Below are 14445 nucleotides of genomic sequence, written 5' to 3'. Positions count from 1 at the left end.
GCGCTCTGGCTCTCTCCGATGCCCGCTACAAATACTCCTTCTTCCTTCCCGTCCTCGTATACTGGTTGAGATGCCACTCCACATCGCCCTCTTTATTATCCAGCGTCCCCGCCCTAATCTCAAATAGCCTCATGCTCATCCTCGGTCCCACCTCCGCCAGCTCCACAGACTGGTACCCCGTCTTAACAAAAACATGGTGCCTGACCTCAATCGTATCTTCAATATTCTTGAACGTGACGACGCGGTTGCCAACTTTAGCGGTGGCTTCGCGGGGCGGGAAGAGGTGTTTTAGGATCTGGACGCAGCGTTCTCCCAGCTTGGTGCTGAAGCCTTCGAAGATCAGGTGTGGGTAGGATTCGGAGACTGTGCCGCGAGAGGCGTTGGGGATGTCGGCGCGGAGGACGACGTTGCTGGGGTTGTGTTAGTAGATAGACGTGGAATTGGGTCGAAGTATCTTACTGTAATGAGAAGCTGGCGGTTGGGCCATGGGGAAAATGCGATACTGTCAAGGCCGTGGGTGTTCCTCTGTGCTCGTGGAGAAGGACGATGTCGCTCAGTCCACCTGATTTGGCGCTTTCGACGAGGTTTGGTAGGACCATGTTTCCGCGGTTCAATCGTATCGACGTAGGTAGCAATAATCGAATCTCCTTGGCGAACGTCCCCAATCTACTTGACGGATCTGTTCCAGCATTAGTATGTCGCTCTGTCTTCCCAGCTGGCTTAGGTTTATGTACCTCTCGAAGTTGTGACCAATATCCTGGGATCCACCACGCCCGACAACTGCGCATACTCGTCGTCAAGTCCTAGCTCTTCCTCTGCCGTTCTATCCGCTCTGCTCTCATCGTACTTGAAATCTTGTCTTAGGTTCTGGTCGTTGGCGACATCCTTGGAGAGTGGCTTGCCGCTGGCGAGCGAAGCTTTCAGCGCTGCTCTTTTGGAGGCGAGTTCGGCGTCGCGTAGGGTAAGCGCGCGGCGGTAAAGGTAGTCGCGACGTTCTCGGGCTTGTTTGCGGATCATGCTGGCGGTGTGTGGTGGGTAGTGAGTGGATTATCTGAGGCTCATGTAGGAAGTTGGAAAGTTCGCGACCGAGCGACGAAAAGAAAAGTGGGTCGTGATGCTTATCGATAAAGTCCCCCAATGCGAATACCTCGGACTCCCGATTTCACTGAACAGATATCATCAGAATATACAATATCATCAGTCCATAAATTCCTTTATCGTAACGTACAGCGCATACCTCCAGGACACGGCTCAATTATGTACAAGAATGTCAACTTTCATGCCCGCCTTCTCCCGGCCTGGACGCACAATCCCGCTCTCCATCTTCATAAACCTCATGCAGTACTAGACATATCCTGGCCAAAGGAATACTCATAGACCGTTCTCCGAGATCAAATATTCACGTCGAATCTCACTCAATCATTCACCATGAAGTCCGGGGTCGATCCACGGAGACCACGTCCACCACTCTAGGTGTGGTCAGCAAGCTGCGACATCATGCCCAGTCAAAGACAACACGTACCGTCAAAACATCCACGTACTATTAACCATCGCATTTAATCCGCTTAAGCTCTGAAGCTCTGCCCTCTCCGCCTAGGAGGATACTCAATCTCCGACTCCACATCCCAGCACTCGTAGAACGCAGCCCAGTCACCCACAAAGTCTCCGTCTACGGGGCCATAGTATTTGCCGATGGGATACCCAACGCCGCGGGTTGATTCGCTGTAGAAATTGCACGTGGTGCCTGAGTCTACGTGGTAGCTGACAGGTTGGATGTAGTAGCCGTCTGCTCTGTCCTGAGTGATGACGCGGATGTTGTTTTGGCCGGTGGTGTCGAGCATGTAAGTTTTGCCGTTGCAGTCTGTAACGTGGCCGACGGGGCTAAAGGAAGTTTAGTCTATGAGGTTGAGGTTGAGCTGAGCTGAGGTTTGGGACTTACGGAAGGGCTTCAGCAGCGATAGCGAGGGAAGAAGTGAGCACGGAAGCGAAGATGAATAGGGTGGAGAACATCGTGGGGAACTGCATGGTAGACGTGTGGTTCTTGGATCTTCACTGCAGGAGAAGAACTGTGACTGCAAAGAGGTTTATAACCTGATGCGTCAGGAAGACAATTGCCGTTGTTACCCAGCTACAGCGTTGCACAAAGTCGAGACCGTGATAGCGCCTTCCCAACACGAGCCCGTTACCGTGGAACGCGAGATAAAGCAAAAAACAAAAAAAGCATCTTAGCGCGCTCTGGAAGCTACAACGCGTCCTCCAAGTAGCTAGTTCGCTGCATAGACTGTATGTATTCGGCAAGCTTGGAAAGTTCCTGACGCTACAACCCCCAGCATATATAGCATGCGCACGCTAGCATTCAGCCCTTCAGCCTTGAGTGAGGGGTCCAGGCGAGCAGCTGTAGTAGTTAGGCGCTTTCTTCCAGCGCCGCTCTTCCTTAGTTAGAAGCCCACTGCAGCGCGAGAACTGGTCGATGTGTTCGTCTCCGCCGTTGTTGCATGTACCCGAGTCGACGGCGCTGAGATGGATGAGTATACACGTGTATGTTGTTTTGATTTCGCGCCACCTACTAGTACAAGTAACAGTCGCAGTTGAACGCCTTGAATCCAGTGATCTCCTTGTAGTCTTTGACGGGAATACAGCCACCCCATTCCAGACGCTGGTGTACTTTGTTACCGATCCAGGTTTCGGCGCAGATATCTCCTTGGGTGTGACATTCGTCACGTGCGGCGAAGACGCTAGGGCTCGGTCGGGAGGATCGAGGGGCGGCAAGAGTGAGCGAAAGGAAGCCGAATAGGCCGAGGAAAGAGTAGAAGTGATACATGTTGTCGGGGCTGTCAGGGGTGAGTTGTAGAGAGGTGTTGAGTTCTGTCAGCAGGAGTAAGAGTCGATCCGCGACTTCTTATATCGAGATCCGGGAATGCGCCAAGCCGATGCGTGAATCACTCGAGGAATGTGCGAACGTACCCGTCGAAGGCCCGGGCCGCGCCTCCCTCGCCGTGGGTCCAAAATGTGCGGGGAACTACAAATTCGCTCTTGCGAAGCACTGATCGACGCTCGCGTATATGCGTGTACATTGCCAGCTCATCAATCGACGCACCTGTGTGGCGTATCTGGGGGCCGATACACCTCTTCGAACGTCAGCTCCAACCATTTCAGACCCCACTCGTGTCGGGGTCTTTGAGAATACCGTGCCGCAACGATGGATCTTTACCGGGAATTGAGTGACGCGTGAATGTGTTCGCAGGCGGTTCACTCGTCATGGGCGCGGATAGTAACACGATGAAGGTGGCCGGCTATTGCATTACGAGTAGGTTGTAAGCGATCCAGGCTGATGTATCATTCACGCACATACGTATATCTGGAGACCATGACGAAAGAGATGTTTTGTTTTGCTGAGTGAAACATGATTTGGCCTACCAAAGCCGTAAACATACATTATCGCTAAGAAGCCACCACTAATGCCAGCATTGCCATGCTGCTACGACACCCAAAGATGTGACGAGCGCCAATGAATCCGGCCACATTCGAGTCCGCTATGATGCTATCAACCCAAGGTTGCACACCTGTACCACTTGGGATTGGGATCCTCGAAGCAGGGTTCATCGCCGGGTTCCCCGGTAGGTCCCTCATACATAGGGGGATTGGTTGCTCCTTTGCAGTCTTCTTCGCTCCTACAAGGTAGTTGTCAGCCACTGTTATTGTCCTGCAGATACACGAGTCCAAACAGCATGTAGTTGCCAGACAGTATCATGGTCTCGCGTACGCAGCGTGTCGAGCGATACGTATCTCTCAAAGTTTGTTGTACTTACAGATGAAATGAACATTCACAGCCTCCAAACAAGCTGTAGGCGTACGCATCTTGAAATCCCGGGATCGTCTCATTGTAGTAGATTGCTGTACACTCGGCCTGAGCTGGAGGGTATGCTGAGATACCGGCATAGGCGCTACTGTTCCGAATGGTGAGAACGTAACCGCAGTTGTATGGCTCGCCGTAGAGTTCGGGAGTGGTCGATACAGGAGCTGAAAGTGTGATGGGCAAGCTGGGGAGCAAGCTTGTGAGGAAGATAGCAAGATACATCTTGGCTTTTGGTGAGTTTCGCTGGGATGAAGACAGTATATAGAATTGTTGTTGTTTTGAAGGCGTTTCGATGCGTAGAGTGAAAAGCTTTGAAAGACAAATCTAGAAGGCCTCGAAGATATCTTTGATGTTTGCGTTGGATGTGCTTGCGTTTACTGATGCCCGTGGTGAGAGGATGTAAAGCAGGTCTAAATACCACATGTGAATCGCGATGAGCTCATTTCACCATCTTCGCCAGTGGTAACCGAGCTGTCAGTATGCAAGATCCCGTCATCAGCATGGCTTTGGTACTCCCTCCCTTGCCTATCATGGACGTTGAGCGTCGCACACATATACCGATTCCATGTCACCTTCGCCATCTTGACGAATGCGCCTAAGACGGTGCCCTATCAAGCACAGTAAACACGATCAGGAGCCATATGCGCAATGTGTCGGTCAAGCCGAGTTGACGTGTTCGTATGTATGAGCAGCCTGACCGCCGAACCGCGCCTTTACGGTGCGACGCTGGAATGTATTCGAGACAGTAGTAGCAGTAGTATGGCGCAATATCTGTGTCGATAACATAGCTTTGGTGTGCTTGGCGCGGTTTGCTACTTCATCTCTGCAGGATCGCGATCACCGATTGGACGGCGGCAGCGGTGAGTATAGCTAGAGGTGTTACTGCAACGGTATGACGAAAGAAAACGACGAGAAGTAGCGCTTGATGCAGTCGTACCAATCCTCTATACGGATGTATTACGAACAAGTTTAGCAGCATCAGTACGGATACAGCTGGAAACGAAAACGGTATGTTACAGTGTATGCCGTGTTCTAAATATCCAGGATATGGCGTCGAGAAGAGTGGACATGTGCCATCGCGCATGAACCATGAGCTCGTAGCCAGCAGGTAGCATTCCGAAATAGTCCTGTATTTTAACATCTTTGTGGTAACTCACGCCGATCGATATCAAGAATGCAAGATAGTGCATACCTGTACGGCGGTACAGGCCACGAATGGTGAGCTTGTTTGTATTAGGCTTCGGACGAAAACTTGATGCCGAGGAGGTCGATGTGACGTGACGCGCGGATTTTACGGCATAGTAGAGGTGGTCAGGAGACGTGGAAGGAAGACGCATCAATGTTGGAAGACGATAAAGAGGGGCGGTCTTAGCGTCCACGTGACAGCGCGAGATCTCGACGACGCGCCGACGTTGAGCATGTCGACAATGGACCAAACTCCCGAAACCACATCCGAACTCAACTTTTGACAACCTTCCAAAATGAGCCGCGCAAGCATAGAACAAGCTCTTACGGGCTTGATACCCACATTGAGCGGCCCACTGCCACCCGAGCTGATAGAATTGGCGCTCTCCCTGCTCACGCGTTCGCGAAGCGTTGCGACATCCATGAAGCCTGATGAGGAGATCGCACGACCATACGCATGTGCACAATTAGCATGTGAAAGGTAGAGAATCTGGGAATTCGTATACACATCTGATACTGACCTCCAAAGGCTAAAGAAACGTCTCAACCTCCCTACCATCGCATCACGACCGCCCTGTCCTCCACGGATATACAAAAAACTATACAACTACCTCAGCAGCGCACTCCCCGACAGCACAACCCCTCGCGAACCAACAACACCGAACAAACCAAAAGCCTCAGCCCCCGCATCAGCACGCAACACGCCAAAAACGCCGTTGAGCGCAAGGAAAACACCGAGAACCGCAAGGAGGCTTGATGACAACAATGGCGAAGCACCGGAATGGGTGATGCCTACGATCCGCTCCCTGGCCAAAACGTTCGAATACACCAGTTTGATACCACACGTATACACAGGCGTAGAATCCATCTACCCCCTCCTATCCCGCATGTCCGCCGCCGCCGCCGCCGAAACTCCCAGCAAGCGACCGAAACGAACTACAACCAACACTTCGTCGTCGGGAGAAGTCAGAGACACACGCGTACTTAGTCTCATCGTCGTGGTGTTTCTCCTCGTCTACTCGCGCATGAAAGACATCGACGTTTCCATACAACAATACAACGAATGGCTCGCCAAAGCTGTGAAAGCCGTCTTAGTCCTCCCCGCCACAAAGGACGTCGAGGATAGCGAGCTACAAGCCAAGATAGAAGAGACGATGAAGATGGCGAAGGAAGATGGGTGGCTGCAGATGCAGTGGTTCGATAGCGTGAAGCCGCAGGGCGATGGGGAGGAGATGGAAGGTGTAGAGATGGGCGATGGTGCTGCCGCGGCCAAGGCGAAGGGTATGGGGCTGAGATCTGGTGGGAGTGATTACATTGGGTTGGGGACGATGATGCAGGACGCGACTGACTACTTGGGGGAGCGCCAGCAGGACGATTATATGAGATGGAAGGAGGATATACTAGCGAGGGTACGTGAACTTGAGGGAGCTGCCTAGCGGCGGAATTTGCGTTGCGGAATACACATCACTGAATGTTGATAAGTGTATACTTCCAAAGACGATGTATTCATCCACCCTACTTATAATTTTGCAGAATACGATACAGATTGGAGCCTTTCCAGGATGCTAGTGTCATACCGCAAGAGATTGGAGCAAGTGCTATTAGATTCTGGGGGTTATCCGCACCATGTTCTACGTACATGTCTACTCACGCAAAGCCCTCCCTCCCCCTCCAGCCACGCCCGTCCTTCCACATGCCACACCCAGCTCTAGGCCATCATGCTATGCAAGCGAACCAGATTTGTCCCGTTGTCCCTAACGCTAATGAGCTTGGAGTCGATCCGTCCAGTCTCCCTCTTGACGGCAGCGTCGTCTCCGCCCGGCTTCGTTACCTCATCTTGTGGTACGTCTTCAACAGCGAAGAAGATATGCATATCGAACGGGAGCCTCCGTTTCTTGCTAGGAGACGGCTGATTGGTCACAACTGTTACTTTGGAGATGCGTTTGATGCCGAGTTCGGCTTTGTGGGTTGCCAGGAAGTATGCTGCTGTCGCACCGATAGGTGAGGCTAGAGGTAGTCAGTATGGTTTTAATTTACAGCCGCAACCTGAAATCTAGGCCGGGAGGTCGTCAAGAATTTCCTGGACGTTAGACTATCTTGCCAGAACACAACGTATTCTGCAAAGGGGTATATGAAAGTGAGGTTGCTTACCAATGAGTGCCATGTATTCCTCAGTTCCAATTGGGAATACAGCACCCGGCCAGGGCGATAACTTTTTAATGCCTTTGTTCTTCATGGCCCGAGCGACTAGGAGACAAGTATCAGGGTTGATGACATGGTGAGCGGCGTACATGCGGAAGTTCTTGATATTGGGGTTGTCGCGAACCCAAAAGCCCCAGAAGATGTCGGACGCGGTACGAAGTTCGGGCAGCTCTCCGGGGTTTGCTGGCCGACCCCATCCCATGTTACCAAGAACAGCATGGCCTGGACTCTCGATGTTCGTTGCCATGATGCCTCCACCGTTTGCGCCGATGTTGACAGTGAACTCGTAGAAAGCGCAAGTTGCCTGGACTGTGTCAGCTACGTGCTTTCAAAATCGAACAATGCTTGTTTCATCAAAGTCTGTGACAGCTACAGGTGCTGTTGGATCGAGTATGACATACCAAGTATTTTCTGCCCGCAACGTGATAATCCTGGTCTTTGCAAGCCATCATACCCCCAAATTGGGGGCGTGGGTCCGGTAGCCGATCTTCGTCATAGTGTGTAATCTTGAAGCATTGATTGCTCCCATCCACACGGTCGCCATCTTCGTCAAACTTTGGTCGCGAGTTGAGACCGTGGCCTTCAAACGCCGTTCTGAGCCCCTGGGCTTCGAAATCGCCATCCCAGCTCGTGTCAACCTCCGCTTCGTGCCAGTACCACAATGGAACCTCAGCTCTGAGCTCGCCGGTCCATTTGCTCGCTGCGGAAGGCGGTTGTCTTGTATCTCTCGAGAGCCACCCGGCGCCTCTGTCGGTGGCCTCCATGAGACACTTCAAGTGATGTCCTTTGTCCAGGTACTTTTGCCATTTAGTGTCATCGGCCCAATTGCCTGGATTGAAGTCGCCACCATCGGTACGGGGAGCGAGAGCAGGGGGAGCGAATTCCGGAGCATTGAACTCTGGAGGGCTGAACTGGGAAGGAGCGTCCGAGGAGTCGATACCGAAAGTTCTGGTAATCACGGGACTGTCGACATGTCTACCTGCGATCAAGGCGACGAGCGCGATAGTGACGCCTAGAGTAATTCGAGGCCTCATAACTGAAAGTTTTGAGGTGGGTTGTGGGATGTTGCCGAACACTGATGGTGCGTGGTAGACATGGAAAGAGCGTTTGTCGCCCAGTATACGCTAACCGCACCCAGCGGTGAAGTGAGTGAATCGCAGGCCGGCGAGAGAAAAAATAGACTGTTCCTAGCGCCATGACCTTTGAAACCTACACGACACCCGTATTCCAAGCTGTAAGTCATCGCCGACGAGCAACTCACAATACTGCACCGATACTATCAGGTGCTCTCAAATACGGAGTACCGCCAGTTCACGAACCCCATGCTCCGATGAGACATGATGAGACATGATCGAGCTCCCACAGTCAGTATACCCCAAGACAAATACATCGTAACGTAATTTTCGGAAACTACACCCACGAAACCAACGTCTCCGCCACGCGTGACCCCATGCTTCAAGACCATATACCTGAACCGCCGAGCTCATCATGCCCCAAGACGACTACATCACAACATGGTCATCAGAAACTACACCTACGAAGTCGATGTCGCCGCCACGCTGTGCTTCACTCCTTATACAACTCCGCAGTCCTCACCCTCCCCTCCTCCAACACCGCTTTCACCATCTCCCCATCCCTCGGAACAAGTCTAACGCCAAAATCCCGTGGAATAGCCACTAGCGCACTCTTAATAGCATTGTAATCCACATAATCTGTATTCGGCGGATTCGTCACACTAGCCTCAATCCTGTACAGACTGAGCAGACGGAACAGCGCGGCATATATGAGCTTGCTTGCTATCAGAGCGCCGGGACAGGACCGTGAGCCAGCGCCGAAGGAGAGGTGGGGAGGGTTGGCGTGGGTAGTAGGGGTGTGGAGGGAAGATGGAGAGGTGGGGGGTGTGAGCCAGCGTTCGGGGTTGAAGGTTGCGGCCGTGGGACCGAAGTAGTCTGTGTCTGTGGACTGTCAGTCTTCTGCGAAAGGATCATGGGTTTAGTGCAGTGGAAGAGAGGCCTACCGTGATTTCCAGCTTGAGCGTTGATCAAGACCATCGTCCCCTTCGGTATGACCGCATCGCCCCACCTGACCTCGCTCATCGTCTTACGCGGTAGACTCATGTTACTGACTGTGTAGTATCGTCCCGCTTCTTTCACAATCGCGTTCAGATAGGGCACAGTTTCCTTCTCAAAGTCTGTTGCCCAGGCTTCCTTCAACGATGCGTCATCCGGGTACATTTTGCGTATCTCTGCATAGGCGCGTTCTTGGTAGATCTGGCCTTCGGGTGTAGACAAAGAACCGATGCAGGAAACTAGCGTACCCGGTATGGTTTCGAAACCGCCGGAGACAAGAGACAGGCATATCGAACTCACTTCGACACCTGTGAGGCGGGTTTCTTCGTCTTTGAGGATGGCGGCGCTGATGCACGGCCTCTCCGTCCCGTTCTTGATCATCTCGCGGACCTTGTCTAGAAGCTCGTTGAGGTACTTGTCTCGTCGCTCGCGTAGTTCTTTCGAGCGCCGGTTCTTTTCGTTGTTGGGTAGGTATCGCAGGATGGGAACGTAGTCTTGGTAGTTCTCTGAGGCGGAGCGAAGGAGCGAGATGGCTGAGCCAACTTCAAGGATCTCGCGGAGGAGATCGTCGTAGACTGCGTCCATCCGAATGCCATAGCATAATGTGAGGGTTGTGTTAAGGGCGTAGCGCTGGATGTACGGTCGGATGCTGACTTCAACTTCCCCACTTTTGCTGTCGCGGCAGAGATCTCGGGCAATGCAGTAGGATTCCAGGTCGAACATGTCGTAGTAAGTCTTCATCATGCCTTTACTCAAGGTAGTCGGTGCGGCCTTGCGCTTGTTACGACAGCTCTCGTCCCATGGTGAGCTTCCGATAGTGAATCCCTGTGTCGATGAGATCAAGCCATGGAAGGTGTACAGTTTCGGCCGATCGATAAGTCCCTGGGAGTTCGAGACCAGGATCTTCTTGCAGTCTTCGAAGGAATTGACAATCACAGCGCGGGTGTTGCCAAGTCGAATCTGGAAGACCGAGTTGCCATACTGCCGCCACCACTTCTCGCATACTGTAGCATGGTCGTCGCCGAGCTGGGTGAGGTGACCTGTGATTGGAAGAGCACCTGGTATTTCTGGTATCCCGCGTATGTATGGGATGTCGGTGCGAGTCAGTACCTGAGTAATTGTCAGCATCGCTGGTTATAGCTGGGTTCAGTTGAGACAAATACCTTGTACGCTACAAATACGACAGCTACAACAATTGAAACCACTACTAGATGATCAGAAGGCATATACCTTGCATGGGGTACGATATCCGGCAGATGCTCCATATTAGACGTTGGTGCCACTATTCCTTGGAATCAACGGCAAGGGAAGAATTTGTTAGCAAAGCAACGAAACGGTTACTTATAGATGCCATCGTCCAGGTGTGCGAGGGCACTACCGGCATCCAATGCCTTCATGCATGATCGCGAGGGGTGCATTCGGAACCGTTCCGAAGATAACGGGCTGCTTATCAGTACAGCTCCCACCTTTGAGTTCATTGGAGACCGCGCAACGCGCCGAAACCGCCCCTTAGCCAATGCAGAAGAAGCCATCATGGGATCAGTATCTCTTCCGCGTACACTTGCCGGATAAAGCTGGTGGATCGATGCAACCGTAGGAGATCTGACTAGCACCCTCGCCTAAGGTGTCCTGAGGGTATATACTATGAGTTCCAGCTCGAACGGAGCAAGCAGGTGTTGTGCCTTGGAGGTACCATGGATAGTATCACGCATAAGGAACGAGCTGCTTCGTACGTAGTGTCTGTGGCGTGGAGGTCACTGACGCGAGTCAAAGACGCCAAAGTCGCGTTGGTGGCTGACTAAGCCAGCCCTGGAGCTCAGGCATCCTGCCGTTGCGTCATGCAATGCGCTCCTACGCGATCCCTCCAACTCCGCGTAACCATCGTTCTGCCTGAACGCGATCACGCAGCCATGTCTGCCTTACACTCGCTGCGCCCATCTTACCAATGCTATAAAGATGCGCGATCTCGCTTTGATCACCTACTAAAACCGCATTAACCCACTCACCACATCAATAGTTCCGTTCCAAACATCCCATCCACCACCACCTAAAAATGCCCATCACCGAACTCGCCCTCCTCCACCTCACCCCCGGCACCACGCTCGAATCACCCACCCTCCGCACCAACCTCTCCCACGCGAAAACTGTCCTACAGAACTACACAAACCGCGCTTTCTACTACATGCAGCAAATCTCTGATCCGAGCTGCATCTACGTAGTGGGAGAATGGGACTCGCTAGACCAGCACATGAACGACTTCATCCCTAGCGCAGATAATCAAGCACTGTTGGAAAGCTTGAAGGATTACATCACAGTGGATTCCAACCTTGAACATCTCAATGTGCCGAATGCGGAGCTGCCGTTGCCGAGAGGAGAGGAAGAACTGGAGAGGGCGAAGAGGGGGGAGCAGGTGTGGAGTATTACACATTACACTATCAAGGCTGGGAAAAGAGAGGCTTTTGAAGCTGAATTCAAGGAAATGAAGGAGATGTTGGATAGGTTTGCTGCGGAGGGCGGGGTCGGGGGCGGGTGGTGTGTTGGGAAGAAAGAGGGAGAGGAGGATGTTTTTGTAACGCTCTTCCCGTGGAGGAGCGTGGTGGAATGGAAACGGTTTGGGCAGGGGGAAGAAGGAAGGGAGACTGAGAATACGGGGGAGTGCGTTGAGCGGATGGATGTTAGGCATGTTCGGCTTGTTGATATTTGAGACGATTAGTATCATGGGGACACCCGTTCCTACGCTGGCACTCGGGATGGCAACTCCAGACCATTACATCACAAAGGTTCGTGGTAGAGTATTACATTACATTCATTGATCTCGATACATCGTCGCTGCATCTATCTACACATAGATATAGCAGAACGGCCCACCGAGTGTGCTCATCGCATCCTTGATCGCGATATTCTCAAATGTATCCTGGAGCATCGGACCTAGGGTCAACGTATCGTTTAGTGTGCCGTTGCGACTCGGTGGGCTGTTCAAGAACGTGATGGTGCCGTCGATCGCATTTCTCCTGTTCTTGAGGTCTTGGTTCTGCCAGATCCACCACGTGCGATCGATTTGTGCATGATGGAAGTAGAAGGCCTATTGGTGGAGTCAGCACGCACTCGAATGAATCAGCAGTTTAGTGGAAGACTTACAGGATCGGACGGCGAGTTGAAAAAGTCGGAGCCAGCATCTCCTCCAACGGTGTAGTGACCAGCGGTGTGAACACCCATGTACTTGTTGGGGTAATCGCCCTGCATGCGGTTTTGGAAGGTGAGGATGTCTTTGCTGTTCTTGATGAGCTCGGTGATGACTTCATCCCTCGACTCGTAAGCAGAATGCTTGTTTACATCCCGGCTTAAGCATCTTGGGTTGTAGCCCAGACCGTCAGCTTGCGGGTTCGGCTTGAGATCTTTAACTTTGCTATCGATGGGCCCGAGAGACATGGTCCAATTCGCCAGCGGCCCGGAAACGCAGCCACCGCCACTTCCGGGCGGGAGCTTGATAGGACATCCCTGTGCTTCAGATGGAATGCATGTGTAGTTCCTGTCGGGGATGTAGGCTCCAGCATCAGATATACTGGTATCACTGCCGTCGAAAAGGGGAGATGATGCTGGGTCTTCGTGCCACCATGCCCAGTTGTAGTATGGCAGATAGCCCTTGTAACCACATTCATTGCGCAGCAGTTGCTCATAGGCATAAATGTAATATCGGTGCCATGATAGGAAGTTTGCCTGCCAAAGTTAGCTCATATCGTCTCGGGCGCTGATGTGGCGTCTCGTTGATCGAACTCGTTTGTTGAAATCAACGAGGTGCTCCGCTGTGAAGACGTACAGTTGCATGTACAGAGTATGTCTGCAAGACGTGTGTCACAACAAAATCGTCGAAGCGGCTCCTTGCTCCAGGAGCGACGGAAGCAGGGGTAAGAGAAGGCTTTGAGTGTAAACACTTGATAGCATCGATGTAGTTCCGCCTCTCGGGCTTCGAAAGCATTGACCTGGAGAGTTACTCGTCAATCAAATATAGTAGGTATAATATTGGATGGGTACGTACCACTCGCGTCGAACGGCTACGTCCTTCAGTGTGCACTGGCCGGGATTCGGGTAGCCGTTCTTGGCTACATCGATTCCAACGTTGGCAAGCCCAAGAGCTGCCAATTTGTCGTGCTCTGTGACTTTGAACGCACCGGCACCACTGACAAGCGCCAGAGCCGCGAAATCGAATAGACGCATTTTGGTAAAAGAACTGGCGTTGACCGCGCACTTGAGCTTCTGTAGGCGGCTGAGATATCAATTGACGAAAGGCCTAAGAAGGGAATTATCCTGGTGCGTCTGAAGCCTTTCGGACAATGTTTGTCTCCATATATAGCTGTCGCTCAGTGCATATCGGTGCTCTCGGCTTTTGCATCCCCTGCAAGTCAACGTGTTCGCGAAGCGAGCAAAATGCAGTGCCGATGCAGGACCTGACATGGCGGGATTTACTTTACCATACTGCGCCGCAATATAACAATCTAGATGCTTAGATGAAGCCTCGTAGGATCAGTGGCGCGAGACTATGCAGATGAGTGGATGGAATCTCGGTACATTAACTCATCGAGATGCAGTCGGATTTCTCCAACATCCGGCAAACCGGTTGAGCAACGTGAGCGACCCTTCTTCATCCCTTGCGCAGGATCAGATCAATTTTCCGGTGGGGCACCTTCTTCTTCTGCCGCTAATTCAATGTACCCGCAGGTACCATTTGTGGTATTGATGTGACGCCTGAGATCCATGGGTGTTGCGCAGACGAGGTCCGCTCGGCGATCCCGGGGGTTTCTATTTTGATACAGTACGGAATACAAAGCGATAGAGTCGAAGAAGGCGGGATCACAGTTCACAATACGGCGATCAACAGTCATATGGAAGTTGATGAGAGATGGGATAGTCCGCGGGGGCGACTACTTCGACCCGCATCCGCGTCCGTGCCCCGCCTGCGGGCATTGCCAAGCACGCCACGGCGGCTCGGGGCAGCGAGCCGCATGTTCGTCTCCGCACCTCCTTTCACCGCTGAACGTTCCATTACCTCGCTTCTATTTGCGCTTGATCACAAAATCCTCGTAGGATTTCGCCTCATCTGTTCGTACTATATCCGATACAAACACCAGCCTCGAA

The 14445-nt window shown here is 52.3% G+C and overlaps 8 protein-coding genes across 8 annotated transcripts; 2 read left to right on the top strand and 6 right to left on the bottom strand.

The window, feature by feature from the left end:
- Positions 1 to 25: 25 nt before the first annotated feature.
- J4E86_010769 (uncharacterized protein) lies at positions 26 to 1017 on the bottom strand (the record flags this gene model as incomplete). The annotated part of the gene is made up of 3 exons (XM_051451265.1): positions 26 to 410; positions 460 to 679; positions 735 to 1017. The coding sequence occupies 3 exons, from the start codon at positions 1015 to 1017 to the stop codon at positions 26 to 28; spliced, it is 888 nt and encodes a 295-aa protein (XP_051297552.1).
- A 548-nt stretch (positions 1018 to 1565) lies between these two features.
- Positions 1566 to 2010, bottom strand: J4E86_010768 (uncharacterized protein; the record flags this gene model as incomplete). Its single annotated transcript, XM_051451264.1, has 2 exons — positions 1566 to 1881; positions 1940 to 2010. 2 exons carry the CDS (start codon positions 2008 to 2010, stop codon positions 1566 to 1568), a joined length of 387 nt encoding a protein of 128 aa, XP_051297551.1.
- Positions 2011 to 3544: 1534 nt separating this feature from the next.
- J4E86_010767 (uncharacterized protein) lies at positions 3545 to 4078 on the bottom strand (the record flags this gene model as incomplete). The annotated part of the gene is made up of 2 exons (XM_051451263.1): positions 3545 to 3671; positions 3855 to 4078. 2 exons carry the CDS (start codon positions 4076 to 4078, stop codon positions 3545 to 3547), a joined length of 351 nt encoding a protein of 116 aa, XP_051297550.1.
- A 1259-nt stretch (positions 4079 to 5337) lies between these two features.
- J4E86_010766 (uncharacterized protein) lies at positions 5338 to 6477 on the top strand (the record flags this gene model as incomplete). The annotated part of the gene is made up of 2 exons (XM_051451262.1): positions 5338 to 5522; positions 5571 to 6477. The coding sequence occupies 2 exons, from the start codon at positions 5338 to 5340 to the stop codon at positions 6475 to 6477; spliced, it is 1092 nt and encodes a 363-aa protein (XP_051297549.1).
- Positions 6478 to 6749: 272 nt separating this feature from the next.
- Positions 6750 to 8277, bottom strand: J4E86_010765 (uncharacterized protein; the record flags this gene model as incomplete). The annotated part of the gene is made up of 3 exons (XM_051451261.1): positions 6750 to 7048; positions 7193 to 7547; positions 7645 to 8277. 3 exons carry the CDS (start codon positions 8275 to 8277, stop codon positions 6750 to 6752), a joined length of 1287 nt encoding a protein of 428 aa, XP_051297548.1.
- Positions 8278 to 8809: 532 nt separating this feature from the next.
- Positions 8810 to 10549, bottom strand: J4E86_010764 (uncharacterized protein; the record flags this gene model as incomplete). The annotated part of the gene is made up of 4 exons (XM_051451260.1): positions 8810 to 9198; positions 9261 to 10422; positions 10476 to 10483; positions 10543 to 10549. The coding sequence occupies 4 exons, from the start codon at positions 10547 to 10549 to the stop codon at positions 8810 to 8812; spliced, it is 1566 nt and encodes a 521-aa protein (XP_051297547.1).
- An 816-nt stretch (positions 10550 to 11365) lies between these two features.
- Positions 11366 to 11775, top strand: J4E86_010763 (uncharacterized protein; the record flags this gene model as incomplete). The annotated part of the gene is made up of 2 exons (XM_051451259.1): positions 11366 to 11729; positions 11753 to 11775. 2 exons carry the CDS (start codon positions 11366 to 11368, stop codon positions 11773 to 11775), a joined length of 387 nt encoding a protein of 128 aa, XP_051297546.1.
- Positions 11776 to 12151: 376 nt separating this feature from the next.
- J4E86_010762 (uncharacterized protein) lies at positions 12152 to 13527 on the bottom strand (the record flags this gene model as incomplete). The annotated part of the gene is made up of 4 exons (XM_051451258.1): positions 12152 to 12394; positions 12451 to 13029; positions 13130 to 13292; positions 13349 to 13527. The coding sequence occupies 4 exons, from the start codon at positions 13525 to 13527 to the stop codon at positions 12152 to 12154; spliced, it is 1164 nt and encodes a 387-aa protein (XP_051297545.1).
- Positions 13528 to 14445: the final 918 nt, after the last annotated feature.

This window comes from Alternaria arbusti (assembly GCF_024043155.1).
Source record: "Alternaria arbusti strain BMP 1465 chromosome Unknown scaffold_25, whole genome shotgun sequence".
Classification (NCBI taxonomy): domain Eukaryota; kingdom Fungi; phylum Ascomycota; class Dothideomycetes; order Pleosporales; family Pleosporaceae; genus Alternaria; species Alternaria arbusti.
Note: the sequence above shows the minus strand (reverse complement) of the source record. Positions and strands in the feature narration are given on the sequence as shown.